At 42.6% G+C, this 15,776-nt stretch overlaps 1 protein-coding gene across 1 annotated transcript in view; it reads right to left on the reverse strand.

Moving 5' to 3' along the window:
* Window positions 1-4,796: 4,796 nt before the first annotated feature.
* LOC125484690 (procollagen-lysine,2-oxoglutarate 5-dioxygenase 2-like) overlaps window positions 4,797-15,776 on the reverse strand; it is a 68,809-nt gene continuing 57,829 nt past the window's right edge. The window contains exons 2-4 of the mRNA XM_048604424.1: window positions 15,155-15,246; window positions 11,468-11,604; window positions 4,797-4,916 (exon numbers count right to left, since the gene is read on the reverse strand). Of these exons, the coding sequence (XP_048460381.1) occupies window positions 4,844-4,916; window positions 11,468-11,604; window positions 15,155-15,246 (302 nt within the window). The 3' untranslated portion in view covers window positions 4,797-4,843. The remainder of the gene's footprint in view (window positions 4,917-11,467; window positions 11,605-15,154; window positions 15,247-15,776) is intronic.

The following is a 15,776-nucleotide window of genomic DNA, read 5'->3' on the forward strand; positions in this document are numbered from 1 at the left end:
TCTCCACTAATACACTGAGTCAAAGGGATCAGGCCTAAATGCATTGTCTGTGGACAGCTTGACAAAACCTTTTTGCAATAATGACTAGCATTAGCAGAAGTCAAACTAAAGACAGCTTATTCATTGTCAAGTTTGGAGCCCGAAGCACGACTTAGAAAAGTTGGAAAGAGCGTCATCCCGGCAAAGATGAGAAAGAAAAAAAATACAAACTATGAGATATTCAACAGTAAAAACAGAAAGCATCTGCAGAGAAGGAAACTATGTCAATATATAGCAGGAGCTCTGGCAATAAGGTGGTAATGGTGATAAAGGGCACTGAACAAAGAAACTGGGCAATTTACCAGGACCTGTAACAGGCAGCTGGAGCAGTCAAATGGATTCTCGCTGGTAGGAAGTGCACATCTTTGGCAGGGACAGGGTGGATGGGAAGAGTAAGCAGTCAGACAGAAGGAATTCCTGAGCTCAGCATAACCCCTGTAGTTTTCTATATGTAGAGTGTAAATAGTTCCTTGTTTATTCTTCATGTTCCTTCCTGCTTCCTGATGCTAGTGAAATAGAAAAAAAATCCCTGTTTCATGATCTTTGGGCTGTCTGTGTGTTTAAACACGATGTCACCCTTCAAATCACATGATGCAAATGTTAGCGTCTTTCTTTAGTTGGAGGAATAAGGCCACGTTATGCCACTTGGCAAAAATTCAGTTCCCAGGTGTAGCAAAGAGGAAGAAATGGGCAGTTACTTGCTACATCAGGTTTCCACCTCACTGTGTAACTCTGGGTTGTCTGGATTTCCAAAGTTACAGGAACAGACCAGTTCCTATGGTAAGCAGAAGTGCAGTATCACAATGGTAACGAGTTGGTATTCGTGGCCTTATATCTCATCAGGTCATCATGGCATGCTCCTGGAGTGTGGGGTTGCTTGGTGAAACCTACTGATAGAGCTTGTGGCAGGGCTCTTGTAAGCTGTTCAGACTGCTGGGATACCAGAGACAATCTAATGCTCAGAGACAAGTGCAGAGCTGTGAGCATCGCATCGCTCTTAAAATAATCTTTGGGATTCAACTTCTTTGGTCCGTTGCTTGAGGTATACACACCGACGGGTCTAATACCAGGATCAGAAGAATTCCCGGCTCTTTAGTCGTGCACATTTTAACAGCCTCACTTTTCGGTGCTAGACACAACTGGAAAGTGTAACCAAGTCATATAATTGACATGGGGTGGGAAACAAGAAAGGGGGATTTCCCTTCTGCAGGAGCGCACCATTCCAGTGAGCAAACATCCTCCAGGCACCCAAGAGGAAGAACAATCAATCTCACTAGCATGTTCAACTATGCTGTGCACTTTCTATGCACCAGAAATCACTAATTGCTTCAGTGAAACCCAGTTTGTCCAAAACACAGCCTATCAGCTCCCAAGCCTGGCCTGCAAAGCAGCATCTAAAAACAGGATACGTGGAAGTAGCAGATTCTGCAAGGGTCTGCTCCTTCAACCACAGGCCATTCCTTTCCAACATTTGTTGCAGAGAGCTCAAGACGGATCCTATCAACAACAAACATGACAGGGTCAAAAGCAGAAATTGTGGGAGAAACTCAGCAGATCTGGCAACAAAACGTTAACTCTGCAAAGACGACAAGGTGCAAGTCAGAAGTCACATGGCACCAGGTTATAGTCTAACAAGTTTATTTGGAGTCACCAAACTCCTGGACCATTGCTCCTTCGTCAGGTGAACTCCTCTCCCCGATGAAGGAGCAGCGCTCCCAAAGTTTGCGATTTTATATAGGCTTGTTGGACTACAACCTGGTCTTGTGTGACGTCTGACTTTGTCCACCTCAGTCCAATACCGGCACCTCCACATCATGGCATAAGATGTAAGAGTAAAGTTAGGCCATTCTGCCCATCAAGTCTGCTCTGCCTTCAATCATGGCGGATAGGTTACTCAACCTCATTCTCCTGCCTTCTCCGTATAACCCTTGATCCCCTTACCAATCATGAACCTATCTATCTTGGTCTTTAATGCGATCTCTAACTTGCCTCCATAGCCTTCTGTGGCAATGAGTTCCACAGATTCATCATCCTCTGGCTGAAGAAATTCCTCCTCATCTCAGCTCATCATCTCCGGCTGGCCTGCTGAGTCTTCGCAGCATTTTCTGTTTACGTTTCAGATTTCCAGCCACTGTTGTGGTTTGTTCCCTGGCCAACATCTGTGTCTCAGGCTTGCTGCAGTGCTCCAGCAGAGTTCAGCGCGTGTTGCAGGAACAACACTTCATTTTCTGCTCGGTGATCCTGCAGCTTTCTGGAATTAATATTGAATTCAACAATTCTAGGGCCTGAGCACCATTCTCCAGGCTATCCCCCACCCCCACACACCAGGCCTTGTCATTACATGGGCTGTTATCACAAACAACCCATTGTCAGGTCCTAATAATCCCCATTAGCAGCTACTCATTCTCCCAGACTGACCTTTACCCACTCCTTTGTCCAACTGCTTTTCTCTTTGTTTGGTCTCTATCTCCATCTATCATTTACTCCTTACCCCTTCCCCCCACCTATTTTCTGTATAAAAACCATCCTTTTCCTACCTACCATCAGTTCTGAAGAACGGACATCAGACTTGAAACAGACCTGCTGGTATTTTCCAGCAATTTCTGTTTTTATTTCAGATTTTCAGCATCCACTGTTCTTTCAGTTTTCTTCCCCTCACTGTTATACTTGCGATTAGTTTCAACTTATCACTCAATGCATTTTTTTTTTGTTAATAAATCCCACGTGTATGGATAGAACTAGCACACTATTGCATCTATACTGTCTTGGGAATGTGTGTACATGGCATGGAGTAATACATTACTTTCATAAAATGAGTGAATGCTCAATTGCACGTAACAGTGTACAGAGATTCTAGATGAAGTTTTACTGATGCTGGTCTGGGGGGACAAAAGAAGTCAATTAGATAATACATGAAGGCTTCTTGTTTTTACTGCATTCGAGGGACTAAATTTCCTTGGCTGTTGCCATTCTGATAGGATGGTAGTGGAGTAGGACGTTCCAGCCAGAGCTCATCCATTCCCTTTCTTTTTATTCCCCTTTTTTTGCCCGTCTCGTGTTTTTTTCCAGCGGAGCAGGGACGGCAGCTAGCAACCCAGAATGGAGCAGGGTTGGCCAGTGGCCTGGAGCGGAGCGGGGACAGTGGCCAGTGGACCTGGGGTGAAGATGCTACTGGTCAGGAAGTGGTGGAGCCCAGTCAGACCACATGGAAACCCTTATAGAAAGGCTGCAATGTCTAACTTTTTCGCTTTATTTCTTATTTTCCTAACTTATACAACGTATATCTGTAATGCAGTGCAACTTCCTTCTTTATTTTCTCTATGTTCTGCACCGAGGTACATTGTACCTGAAATGGCACCATGTGTCGGCGACATTGTACACTTTTCGCTGTACTCCTGTTCTTTTGTAACTTGAGTCCACATGACAATAAACCTAATTCTAATTCTAATCCAATTTAAATGTGGCAGAGTAGTGCAGGCCATTTTTTGCAAACCTGAATACATGACGCAAAACAAGTACCCAATACTGGATAGAGGAGAAGCCATCGTTTTTTAATCAAAAAGAGAAAACTGTTCTTCTGAAATGTGTCAACTTTTGGGTTATTATGGTGATTTATTTATTTACTTTCCTGATTAACATGTAGAAATACTTTCTTAATGGAGGCAGAGAGATGTAGCGAGGGATTTCCAGAGTCTCAACAAATACCTTATGGGAGGGTTAATAGAGTTCAATAATTTCAGAACCTGAACACCTTCCTCGAAGTCCTTTTCCCACTCCCACACTCCAGGCCCTATCATGACATTGGCTGCTTTCAGAGCAGCCAAACCATTTTCATCTACTTATAATCCCTCTGATCAGCTTTTCTTTCTCCCTGGCTCACCATCAAACATCCCTTTGCCTGCCTAACTGCCGTTCTCTCTCTCTCTCTGGTCTCCATCCCCACCTATCACTCACCCTTTTCTCCCCATCCCCTGTCTTCAGCACATATCCCATCTCTTCCTAGCTATCAGTTCTGAAGGAGGAGTACTGGATGCAAAATATTAATTCTGTTTCTTCTCCACAGACCTGCTGAGTTTCTGCAGTAATTTCTGTTTGTGTTTCAGATCTTCACCACCTGCAATTCTTTGTTTTATTTTAGTCTATGCAATGTTCTTTTCTCTTCAAAGGACAGCAATCTGTGCATATTCCAGGTTATGGTTGAGTATGCCTCACTGCGAGCCTGAATGACAATCTTAAACTGGTCGGCAGTGTAATTTGTAGCACACTCTGGATTATTTAGTAAAAGCTGTCTGATTGTAGAATCACACCTGATGTTGGGCACAGCCTTCAGAGGTTTGCAGGTACAGGGTTGTTGAGTAAGGCCAGTGCTGTTGGGAATGGTCAAAGAAATATGCTGTTTGATACAATCCACCATGCTTCAGGACATGGAACATACACTCAGAGCATCACACCAGCACTGATACTCACACAGTACACCACTCATTTGAGAGATAGCCAGGGCACCTTTCTGACTTAGCAGTAGCATTTTATTAGTGGTGAATGCCTCTCATGTTGTTATTGCACAGCAGTAGTGTGAAACAACAGGAGGTCATTGTGACAGCTCCAATACAAGATAAAGTTGACATGCTACCGAGGAGGACAAGGACAGCTGATACAAGGGAACACCACTCCCTGTAGGTTCACCTCCAAGTTGCACATTACCCTGACTAGCAACAACGTCACTGCTCCTTCACAGTCAACAGATCGACATCCTGGGACCGTCCTTCCTGACATCATTGTGGTTATCTACACACCTTCAGGGGCTTCAGCAGTTCAACCCATGGTTCACCTGCACCTTTGCAAGGGCAATGAATGTTCCTAACCAGCCATGTTTTATTCTGCAAATGAATAAAAAGAATTCTAGGTCAACTATAATTCGACCTTCCCCCCCACCTACTATCAAACTATGGAGTCTGCTGGGACTTATCAGGCAAAGATCATGAGAAACAGCTGGTGTACATCAAGGCCTTCAATGGAAACAATAGCAAAACAAAAATGAAACAGCTGTTGAGACAGGGTGGAAGATAATTTCTTTCAACTGGACGTTTAACTTACTTGGTCCTCAGAAATCACACTGATTATGCATGTGCAAAAGGTCACATAAAGAATTCAGAACTATTCAAAGTTCCATTTACAAAAATGCAAACTTTCCAGGGTCCTGCCACATTACAAACTTCCGAAACAGCCTTAGATTCTTCACGATTCAGCCAAAACATTTTCTTTGGCATTCTCTGCAGACATGTGTTCAGGGATGCCAATACCAATTGCTCATTTTCTCCTGTCTGAGTAACTCGCTTCAGAAAATGTGACAGGAGGTGGGCAGTAGTAAAATGTCGAAATGGAACTGTGGAGCAGAGCGACCTAACTTCACCAGCATTTTCTGTGTTTTTATTTCTGATCTCCAGCATTTGGATTACTTTGCTTCTGCGTAATAATGCACCTGGCCAGTTCCCAAAAACATACTGCAGTTCGTGTGGTAATCTTTATAATGGTTTGTGAGGAAACAGCAGCAGGCGGTTTATCACCCATATTGAACAACAAAACATAAGAACCGTGGATGCTGGAAATCTGAAACAAGAACAGAAATTGCTGGAGAATCTCAGGTCTGGCAGCATCTGGGGGGAGAAAGCAAAATCAATGTTTTGGTTCCAGAGACTCTGTGTTATATTGACACTGGACTAGTGATATATACAAACTGGATTAGCCACAGGTGACTAATTACCTTTCTCAAAAGGACATTAGGGAGCTAATTTGAGATAACAAGGTGTAAAGCTCGGTGAACACAGCAGGTCAAGCAGCATCAGAGGAGCAGGAAGGCTGACTTTTCGGGCCTAGACCCTTCATCAGAGCTAATCTTTGTCTGCAACCTGCAGCTTTAATGTCACAGTCACTACCTTATTTCCATACGGAATTCAAATTTGCAATCATGTTCCCTGAAAAATCAAATATTGCCAGTGCTGGAAATCTGGAAAAACCAAATCAGAACGTCCTATAAAGACTCAAGATATCAGACAGCATCTGAGAGGAGAGGCACAGGGTTAACATTTCAGATCAATGTCACAGTTTGTTAGAATGTTCTGCTGAAAGGTCACTGATTAGAAACGTTAACTCCAGGAAGACAAACAGAGATTCTATTGAGCCAGAAGAGCACTAACATAACTAAGGTACGACCAGGATTTAGGTAATTGGTATTAAAATAAACCTGCCATTTCCCAGGCATCCTTTGAAACTCCAAGATAAAGCATAAGAATGAAATGTTTTTGGAAAATGCCACAATATGGCAGGAACAATTTACAAATATACAATTAGAATCAGTAATTATATCCTCTTACACTCATTGCAGCAATCTTTATTGGTACATTTCCTCAGTGCGCTCATGACATTTAGTACCTGGGAGCCACACGACAGATACAGCACAGAAAGATAACATTCAGCCCGTGGAAGAGGACGGAAAAGGACAATGAACCATAATATAACATTTCTCAAATATCAAGCATTAGCATCAGCACAAATGTTGGTGCAGGTGGAAATTTTATCATCTTGTCGGTGTGATCAATTTTAAACCAAAACTATTCCCCTTTTTACTGAAAAGTGGATGCTTGGAGGTAAGTGCAGGTACAGGAGTGGGAAGGTTGACGGTTGATAAAAGAAAGAAAAAGATTAGAGGGTGGAATCAAATCTGGGCCACTTCCGTTCGAATTAACCGGATTAGCCACAAGTGATGAAATACCTTTTTTAAAAAGGACACTAGGGAACTAAATCTTTGTCTGCAATCTGCAGCTTTAATGTCACAGTCAGGTCAAATGTCATGTTGCTCAATTTTTCTGGTAACCAAGGAAATTAGGCCAGGGAATCTCGGAAAACTCAATACACAATTTTTCGTTGTATATTTATTCATAGGATGTGTGCATCACTGGCTAGGCTAGCATTTATTGATCATCCCTAATTGCACAGAGAACAGTTGAGTCAACCACATTGCTGTGCGTCTGGAGTCACACGTAGACCAGATCAGGTAAGGATGGCAGTTTCCTTCCCTAAAGGACATTATGAACCAGATGGGTTTTTATGACAGTCAGACAACGGCCTTATGGTCATTATCAGACTCTTTATTCCAGATTTTCATTGAATTCTAATTCCATAGTTTTATTCAATTCAAATTCCATCATCTGCCATGGATCTCCAGAACAGTTCTGAAGAAGAATCACTGGACCCGAAAAGTTAACTCTGCTTTCTCTCCAACAGAAGCTGCCAGATGTGCCGAGTTTCTCCAGCAAGTTCCGTTTTTGCTCTCCAGAGCATTACCTGGGTCTCTTGATTAATAGCCTAGTGATAATATCACTAGGCTGTTGCCTCCTCACTCAGCATCTCAGTGCTGAATGCATTTTAGTTTCAACTGTTTCACTGGTAAATTTGATGAAAGTTCTCTCTGGTGAGCATTTCGGACACACAATCCAGATTCCAGTCTTTGCTCATCTCAGAAATACAGATTTCACAAATTATTCACCGTATTGCTAAGCTGGACAATGTAGTAGTGGGAAACAGCAGCAACCAAAGCGTCAGGCTAACTCTTCTGGGAGCTGCATGCGTATACAGTTGGATTCGGCTATGAATATTTGTATGCGATTAGAAACAACAAACTCCGAGCTAGAGACTGGAATACTGCGTCACTTCTTAAAAGCAGTGCCACCACAAATGAAACACAACCACATCAGAGATAGGAGGAACTGCAGATGCTGGAGAATCCGAGACAACAAGGTGTAGGGCTGGATGAACACAGCAGGCCAAGCAGCATCATAGGAGCAGAAAGGCAGACGTTTCGGGCCTAGCGGCAGAATAAAAGCAAAATAAAGCTTGATCTGTTCTGACCTATTATGTTCTAAAAACCACACCAGAGTAACAATTTACATTTCCCAAAGTCATTGTTACAGCTCTTCTCTGCAGTGGTGAGCAAATAAGGCTGATGGTCAACTCAGTGTCAAATTACAGTTATTTTCCTGCCATGGACCCAGTGATTTACTTACTCTGGCATGTCATAATTAGGACAGATTTGGAATACTATACTGACACGTAAGAAGGGAGTAAACCAAGTTTTGCTGATCATTCTGAAGTAAAAACAAGAATTTGAGATTACTACCAGTGTAACCAAGCTTGCATTTAATGGAACTGTTAACAAGAACATTTTGTACATCTGGAACTCTTATGTACACTCAGTTTACAGTCCACTGTAGCTGTCAAATCTCTTCAGAATTTAAAAAGCATATTTGAAGTGCAAGCAGCACTTTGAACATTCTCTGTTAAGCCAATTAATTTTACTTTGTGAAGAGATCTGTCAGACCTTTATTGTCTAGCTTTCAGCTCAAAATGCGCACGGCAGAATGAATTGATTAAGGGTAAAATTAACAGGGCAAAATTTCTGCAGAGATTTCTTGATATCCTGCTGTAACTCTGGCAAAGATTAGTGGAAAAATAATGGAGGAAAATAGGGCCAACTCCTGTGAAAATTACTGGAAAACATTTTTTACATTAGACAGTTGTTAAAAATTAGTTTAATGCAAAATGTTAAAATTACATTTTCTCCATTATATTCTTTCATTTTGCAAGTACGGTGTACAGCAACTTAAAGCTCATCTCTGAGATCAGATGGAACAGTGATGAGGAATTAACGGTTAGATAATAGTATCTTATTGAGGAAAGAGAGCTTCCTAAAGGAAACCTGAACAACATTTTCAGCAGGGTTAAAATATCAAGACAGAAAGGGTACATGTTCAGGGTAAAGGGTGAATTAAAGCAGAGACGAATGAAGCACCTCTTTGCACCGAAGGTGATCACCAACTTAATAAGTTGGTGGGAAGTCCACTTGAAGTGAGGAGTCAGGGCCTAGTGATATTATCCAGGGTAATGGTCAGGGAGACTAGGGTTTGTATCCCACTATGGCAGATGGTGATATTTCAATTCATTAAAAAAAAAATCTGGAATTAATAATCTAATATTGACCATGAAACTGTGGATAACTGTCAGGATAAATCCATCCAAGTTCAATTACATCATTTAGGGAAGGAAGGCTCTTTGCTTTGTCTGGTCCACAAGTGACCCTCTCCCACAGTGAAGTGGTTGACTCTAAACTATCCTCTGGGGGATGGGCAATAAACGCTGGCCTATTCCACATCACAAGTGATTTTTGTTTAAAAAGTGATAAGGTCATTTAAAGAACAGGCCCTTTTGTTGGCAGGGTTGTGCTTAAAGCTCCTTCAGTCTGGGCCTACATTAATTAAAGGGGGAGCTTCCCCCAGCCCCTGACCCCAGGAAGCTCTCACAAAGGCCAGGGAGCTCTTCCCACCTTCCCCCCCAACCCTCCTTTGCTTGTTGAAATACCATTTAATTGGTCTCAATCAGGATTAGAGGGCTGGAAGGCTGAACTCTACAAAGTGTTCTTTTGAATTGAATTAAATTAGGTTTATTGTCACATTTACTCATATGAGTACACTGAAAAGTTTACAAGTCGCCACTTATGGTGCCACCTTAGGTACAAAGACACCAGGGGTGCAGAATCTTAGGTTTGAAGAGCATCTGTAAATGTAGCACATATCCTCTTGTTATTATATGCATCCAGTATTTTCAGTCTTGCTGTGGAAAAGATTTACAGGGTACCACCAGCCCTCTGCTGTTTCATTCAAACAGCTATCTTCATGTGCTGACCATGGGGTAGTGGGAGACATCAGCATGAAATGCAATGCAGCCAGACCTGAATATCTTCTGACCAGATGCCAGCAAAGAAGTGGAGGGGCAGAGGAATCAGGGAATAGCTCCAGAACTGCAACCCTGGCGAATTTTTACCCTTCATTGCAGAAGCCACGATGGCCACTTGCAATATTCTTAATTCTACCTGGTTGCGATCAAATAAATCTGAAGAGGAGTCACTGGACTCGAAATGTTAACTCTACTTTCTTCCCACAGATGCTGCCAGACCTGTTCAGTTTCTCCAGCAATTTCTGCTTTCATTTCACATCTCCAGCATCCGCAATTCTAAGATTGATAGATGCAACAAAGCAAAGCATTGGACAGCAAACCTGCACCTTTCTGATTTTTGTGGGGCACTATACCACACAAGATATTTCCTTTAAGTACAAATCCGCCAGGGGACTTACATTAAAGTATATTCAGGCGACACCAAAACTTGAAAGCAGCAAACACCTTTAAATTGCTAAGATATCTCTTGTCTTAATAGTTTTTATTTTCTTGGGACGTGTTTTCTGTCATTGTGCCAAAAGCAGGGATTAGCTCCAGATAGTGACCGGTGAGTTTGCAGTGTGGTTACCCTAACAGACGAGCATTTTCAGTTCTAATAGTAGTTACTGTGATAAATTCCGAGGATCATAGAATCCTTATAGTGCAGATAGAGGCCATTCAGCCCATCAAAACCGCTCTGATCTTCTAAAGAACATCCCCTTTCCATCCTATCCCCATAACTCTACATTTACCACGGTCAATCCAACTAACCTGCACGTCTTTGGACTGTGGGAGGAAACCGCGGCAGCCAGAGGAAACCCACGCAGACACGGGGAGAACGTGCAAACTCCACACAGACTGTTGCCTGAGGCTGAAATTGAACCTGGGTCCCCAGTGCTGTGAGGCAGCAGTGCTAACCACTGAGCCACCATTCCAGCCTTAAAGTCTTATTCTTGTTCTCTAAAGCATTACAAGTCAAAGGTTAAGTGAATGGCAGTCAACAGCAACTGCACCCAAAAGCTGTTTATGCATTTTTATAAAATAATTTTCAGAAAATTATCCAACTCGGCATTTACCTTCTAAATCAACCTTTCAGACAGATGCCATGACACACCTCTAGAACACCTCTAGGACTTGAATCCTGGTCTGTGGGAACACTACCAGTGTGCCACAAAAGCCCCATGCTAAATGATAATTCAGGGTAAGGAAACAGTACCCAGTGAAGAAATAGAATGGTTACAAAAATAGCACTGAGAAAGAGTCACGAAGATGTTAATTAAAGCAACAAAATGGCTTGCAAGAATTTTGACCCTTCAGTGTGTTGTTCAACGATACTCAAAGCCACAGTAAGTTATTTCTAAACATAAGAATTGGTTAAAGAATATTTAAAACATGTTGAAAGCAGTCGACAAGACAGGATGAAAATCTCCTTCCTCCGTGGGCCAGATGATGCATAAATAGAACTCATACTTCAAACTCTGCCACATCAGACACAGCAGTTCAGAGACGTTCCGGTCAGTCATAGTATTAAAACATGCTATTGATTACATGCACCAAAGCAGTGAATAACTGGATTCAATAGATCAAGGTTCCACAAAATTGTCCACCCGAATGCCACTGAGCAGCGCAGTTTTCCAGGACAACCATTTCAAGCACACCGTACCTGTCAGTGAATAACACCACAAGGTCATCGCGGTCAGCATGATTTTGCATCTCTTCCTTCAACAGTCGCACTTTCTGTCCTCCACCAATTGAGTGAGGTATGTTTCCCCCGCGCCATTCCTCCTCTGCACCAAGTACCTGCACAAAGGAGCAAAACAAAAACCCATTTCACATGAGGATGCAAAGACTAACACTCCTTCCAAAGAAGGGTTGTAGAGTGTCAAAACTTTGCAGAGTCAAAACGTTAATTCTGTTTCTCTCTCCATAGACGCTGCCAGACCTGTTCAGTTTCTCTAGCACCCTTGCTTCTTACTATTGGAACACTCCTGATGTATTTTTTCAAAAATAAACTTTATTCGTAAAAGAATCTTTATATACATAGTCACTAAAGTAATTTGGTTCTGTACAGCAGCATTATGAAGGAACAAACAAACACTGGAGTTTGACTATCCAACAAATAAACCCAAGACATTTCCTACTTGTGAACAATTATAGGTACATATATTTGAGGCAGCGGGAAGGGCTGATCACAGAACAGACCCCCATTTAACCTCAGTAGATAGATCTCAGACTGTGGTCTTTCTCCACTACGTATTGGCAGCAGGTGCCCCAAGCCTTAGTGTGAACAATCTTGACAGTCTGGTGACATCAGAGGTGGGGGTAAAGAGTAGCTGTGGCTAGGTGAGAGGAGAGTTGCATGATTAAGGAAAAACACCTCTGTTTCCAGTCATCCCTTTAAATCACAAGCGACAGGCTTCTGATGTTTAGTTTCTAGTCTACCCATCAGATAGACCATCAGTCTGGCCAGCTGTCACATGGGTCTGAAATGTATTAAACCCACCCCTACACCCACAGGTCCAATTTGTATGAGTTATACCTAGCACAATCATCTCAGTTTCAACTATACACACTTCCTGTTAGCAGCCATTCAGCATTTGCCTTCCTCCTGGCTTATCATCAACAACCCCTTTGTTTGCATCTGCTTTTTACCCTCTCTTTGGGTACCATCTCCATCTATTTTACCCAATTCTCTCTCCCTCATCCCCCCAACCTGACCATTAACACCATCACTTCCCAACTAACTTCAGTCCTGACAAAGGGTCACTGGACTCAAAATGTTAGCTCTAGTTTTCTCTCTACAGATGCTGCCAGACCTGTTGAGTTTCTCTGGCACTGTAAACAAGTGGAGCTGGAAATCACAGGGCGTCAGTTGGCATCCATGGAGACAGCTAATGTGTCAAGTCTAGATGACTACTTCAGAACTTGCTGTCTCTCCGCTGTGATTTCCAGCACTTTTTATTTTCAAAACAGATTCCAGCATCTACAGTAATTTGCCCCTACATTGAGTTTCTCCAGCACTCTTCTTGTTTCGGGTTAAAGAGTTGCACATGGTCTTTATGTTGTGAGTGCCTCACATTCACAATATCAGCAATTTCTTCCCCCACTACCAGGCTCACCATCCCAAAGCACTCCTCAAAGAATGTCAGAGCAGGACAGAAGTATTTCACTGCTGAAACCTCAGTCACCTGCTTCCCTCATTATGCCAGCACCAGAGTGCGTGAAAGAGGAATCAATGGATATTGATACTATATTAGAACATAGAACAGTACAGCACAGTACAGGCCCTTCAGCCCACAATGTTGTGCCGAACTTGTACCCTAAACCTAAGGTCTATTTAACCTCCATCGCTACCTTATACTATCATCCATATGCCTATCTAATAGCCGCTTAAATGCCCCTAATGAGGCCGATTCCACTACCCTCTCCGGCAATGCATTCCACGCCCCTACCACTCTCTGAGTAAAGAACCTATCTCTGACGTCTCCCCGATATCTACCTCCTTTCACTTTAAAACTATGTCCCCTCGTAAAAGCTACCTCCACCCTAGGAAAAAGTCTCTGGCTGTCTACTCTATCTATACCTCTGATCATTTTGTACACCTCTATCAAGTCACCTCTCATCCTTCGTCGTTCTAAAGAGAAAAGCCCTAACTCCCTCAACCTTTCCTCGTAAGACCTTCCCTCCAGTCTAGGCAACATCCTGGTAAATCTCCTCTGCACCTTTTCTAACGCTTCCACATCTTTCCTGTAAATATTAGATTGGTATGGACTCAGATGTAAAGTTTTCCCATGATTCGACATTCAACATTCAAATGGAAAATTGCTGACTTCTGGAAACCAAGCTATGTTTGCCCTGTGGGTGATATGCAGTTTTCATTTGTCTCTTAACAGATATATTTCTTGAGTAGCATTACTAACTAAACCTTTGCAACACAAGTGGGAAGTAACTAATCTTGAAAGGTTGAATTGAGCTAGGTTTGTCGAGATACTCGTGAGGGATATAGCTGGACCTTAACCCTGCAATATTTAACTTCCAGGTGGGCACTTGTCTTTATAGATTATAAGAGCAGGGAGGTCTTGTTGGAGCTGTACTGAACTTTGGTGAGGCCACAGCTGGAACACTGTGTGCAGTTCCAGGCTCCGCACAATACGAAGGATGTGACTGCACTGGAGGGGCTGCAGAGGAGATTCACTGGAATGTTGCCTGGGATTGAGCAGTTTAGCAATGAAGAGAGGCTGGATAAACTCAGGTTGTTTTCTTGGGAGCAGAGTAGGCTGAGGAAAGAATCTCATGGAGGTGTATATAGATGATGAGGGGAACGGACAGGGTGGATAGAAGGCAGCTGTGGGCCTTAACTGAAGGGTCAGTAACAAGGGGGAATCATTTTATGTTGAATGACAGGAGGTTTAGAGGGGTTTGAGGTTTTTTTTTAATCCAAAGGGTGGCGGAGCATGGAATGCACTGCCTGGGAGGGTGGTTGAGGTGAGAAATCTCACGTTTAAAAAGTACTTGGATGAGCACTTGAAATGTTATAACATTCAAGGCTACGGTTCAACTGGTGTAGATTTACAAGTAGTTTTTTAATTGGTGCAGATTCAATGGGCTGAAGGGTTTCTACTGTATTGTGTGACTCTGTCGTTATTGCACTGTCCTCCACCCCTCACTCATAAAATGTATTTATTAAACATGAGAGAAGTCAGGCGAGACTTTTCTTACGGTGATGATCAGGCACTTGTATAGCGAGAACGTACTTTCCCCATTTCCAGTCCATGCTTCAACACTGCCTAGGCCCTGCCTTTTTGCACACAGCCTCCTTCAGTACCTGAGGAGTTGTAAATGGGACTGAACTTTCATTGAGCAAATCAGCAAACACTCCCACTCGTGACCTTGTGATGGTAACTGATGAAATGGATGAAAATGCTTAAGCCCAGGTCATTGCTTAAAGGACCTCTGCAGCAACAGAGATAGTAAGAACTGCCGATGCTGGAGTCAGAGATAACACAGTGTGGAGCTGGAGGAATACAGCAGGCCAGGCAGCATCAGAGGAGCAGGAAAGTTGACGTTTGAGCTTTCCTGCTCCTCTGATGCTGCCTGGCCGCTGTGCTCCTCCAGCTCCACACCTTGTTATCTCTGCAGTAACAGCCCAGGCAGAGATGATTTAACTCCTATAATGAAGACGGTAGGCAAGAAAGTGATCAGTCATGCTTTTATCAATGATGGTTGCAATGAGAGTAGGAAGACTATGTGAGGAAGTGAGGCTTATAAAGGCACCATAAATACGTCAACAAATTACTTTGAAACTTTAGAACTTGAAGCATTCTTTATGAACTATATTGAAAGTGCTTACCTTGACTGTATAGTTGAGGTGCTTAGCTGTCTGCATGAAGCGTTTGAAGCCATCTGTTTCTTTGGTTGCTACTGTAAGCACTAAAAGATTTTCTGAAATAAAATATTTAACAGATCAGAAAACTACTACAAGGAGGAGAACTGCAATGAATTCACAAAAACAAAATAGCACATGTAGTCAACAAACATCAGGCCAGTCACTAAAATAAAACAAAGAACAGTTGACACTGAAGATCTGAAAAAAAAAACAGAAACTGCTGTAAAAACTCAACAGATCTGGCATCTGTGGAGAGAAAGCAGAGTTAATGTTTCGAGGCCACTGACTGCTCTGAAAAAGGGTCATTGGACTCAAAATGTTAATTCTGTTTGTCTCTTTACAGATGCTACCAGACCTGCTGAGCTTCTCCAGCAATTTCTGTTTTTGTATCAAGTCAGCATCAAAATGAGAGAGATTAAACTGTTTGAGATGGTACTCTCCATGAGAATTACAGTCAGTACCAGAAGGATATTGCTAAAGGTGTAGTATTCATGCAAGAAGGAAGTCTATGAAAAATAGGCCTTGTAAAATAATTCAGAGAAGGGTCTAGGCCCGAAACGTCAGCCTCTCTGCTCCTATGATGCTG

This window comes from Rhincodon typus, chromosome 13 (assembly GCF_021869965.1).
Source record: "Rhincodon typus isolate 14 chromosome 13, sRhiTyp1.1, whole genome shotgun sequence".
Lineage (NCBI taxonomy): Eukaryota > Metazoa > Chordata > Chondrichthyes > Orectolobiformes > Rhincodontidae > Rhincodon > Rhincodon typus.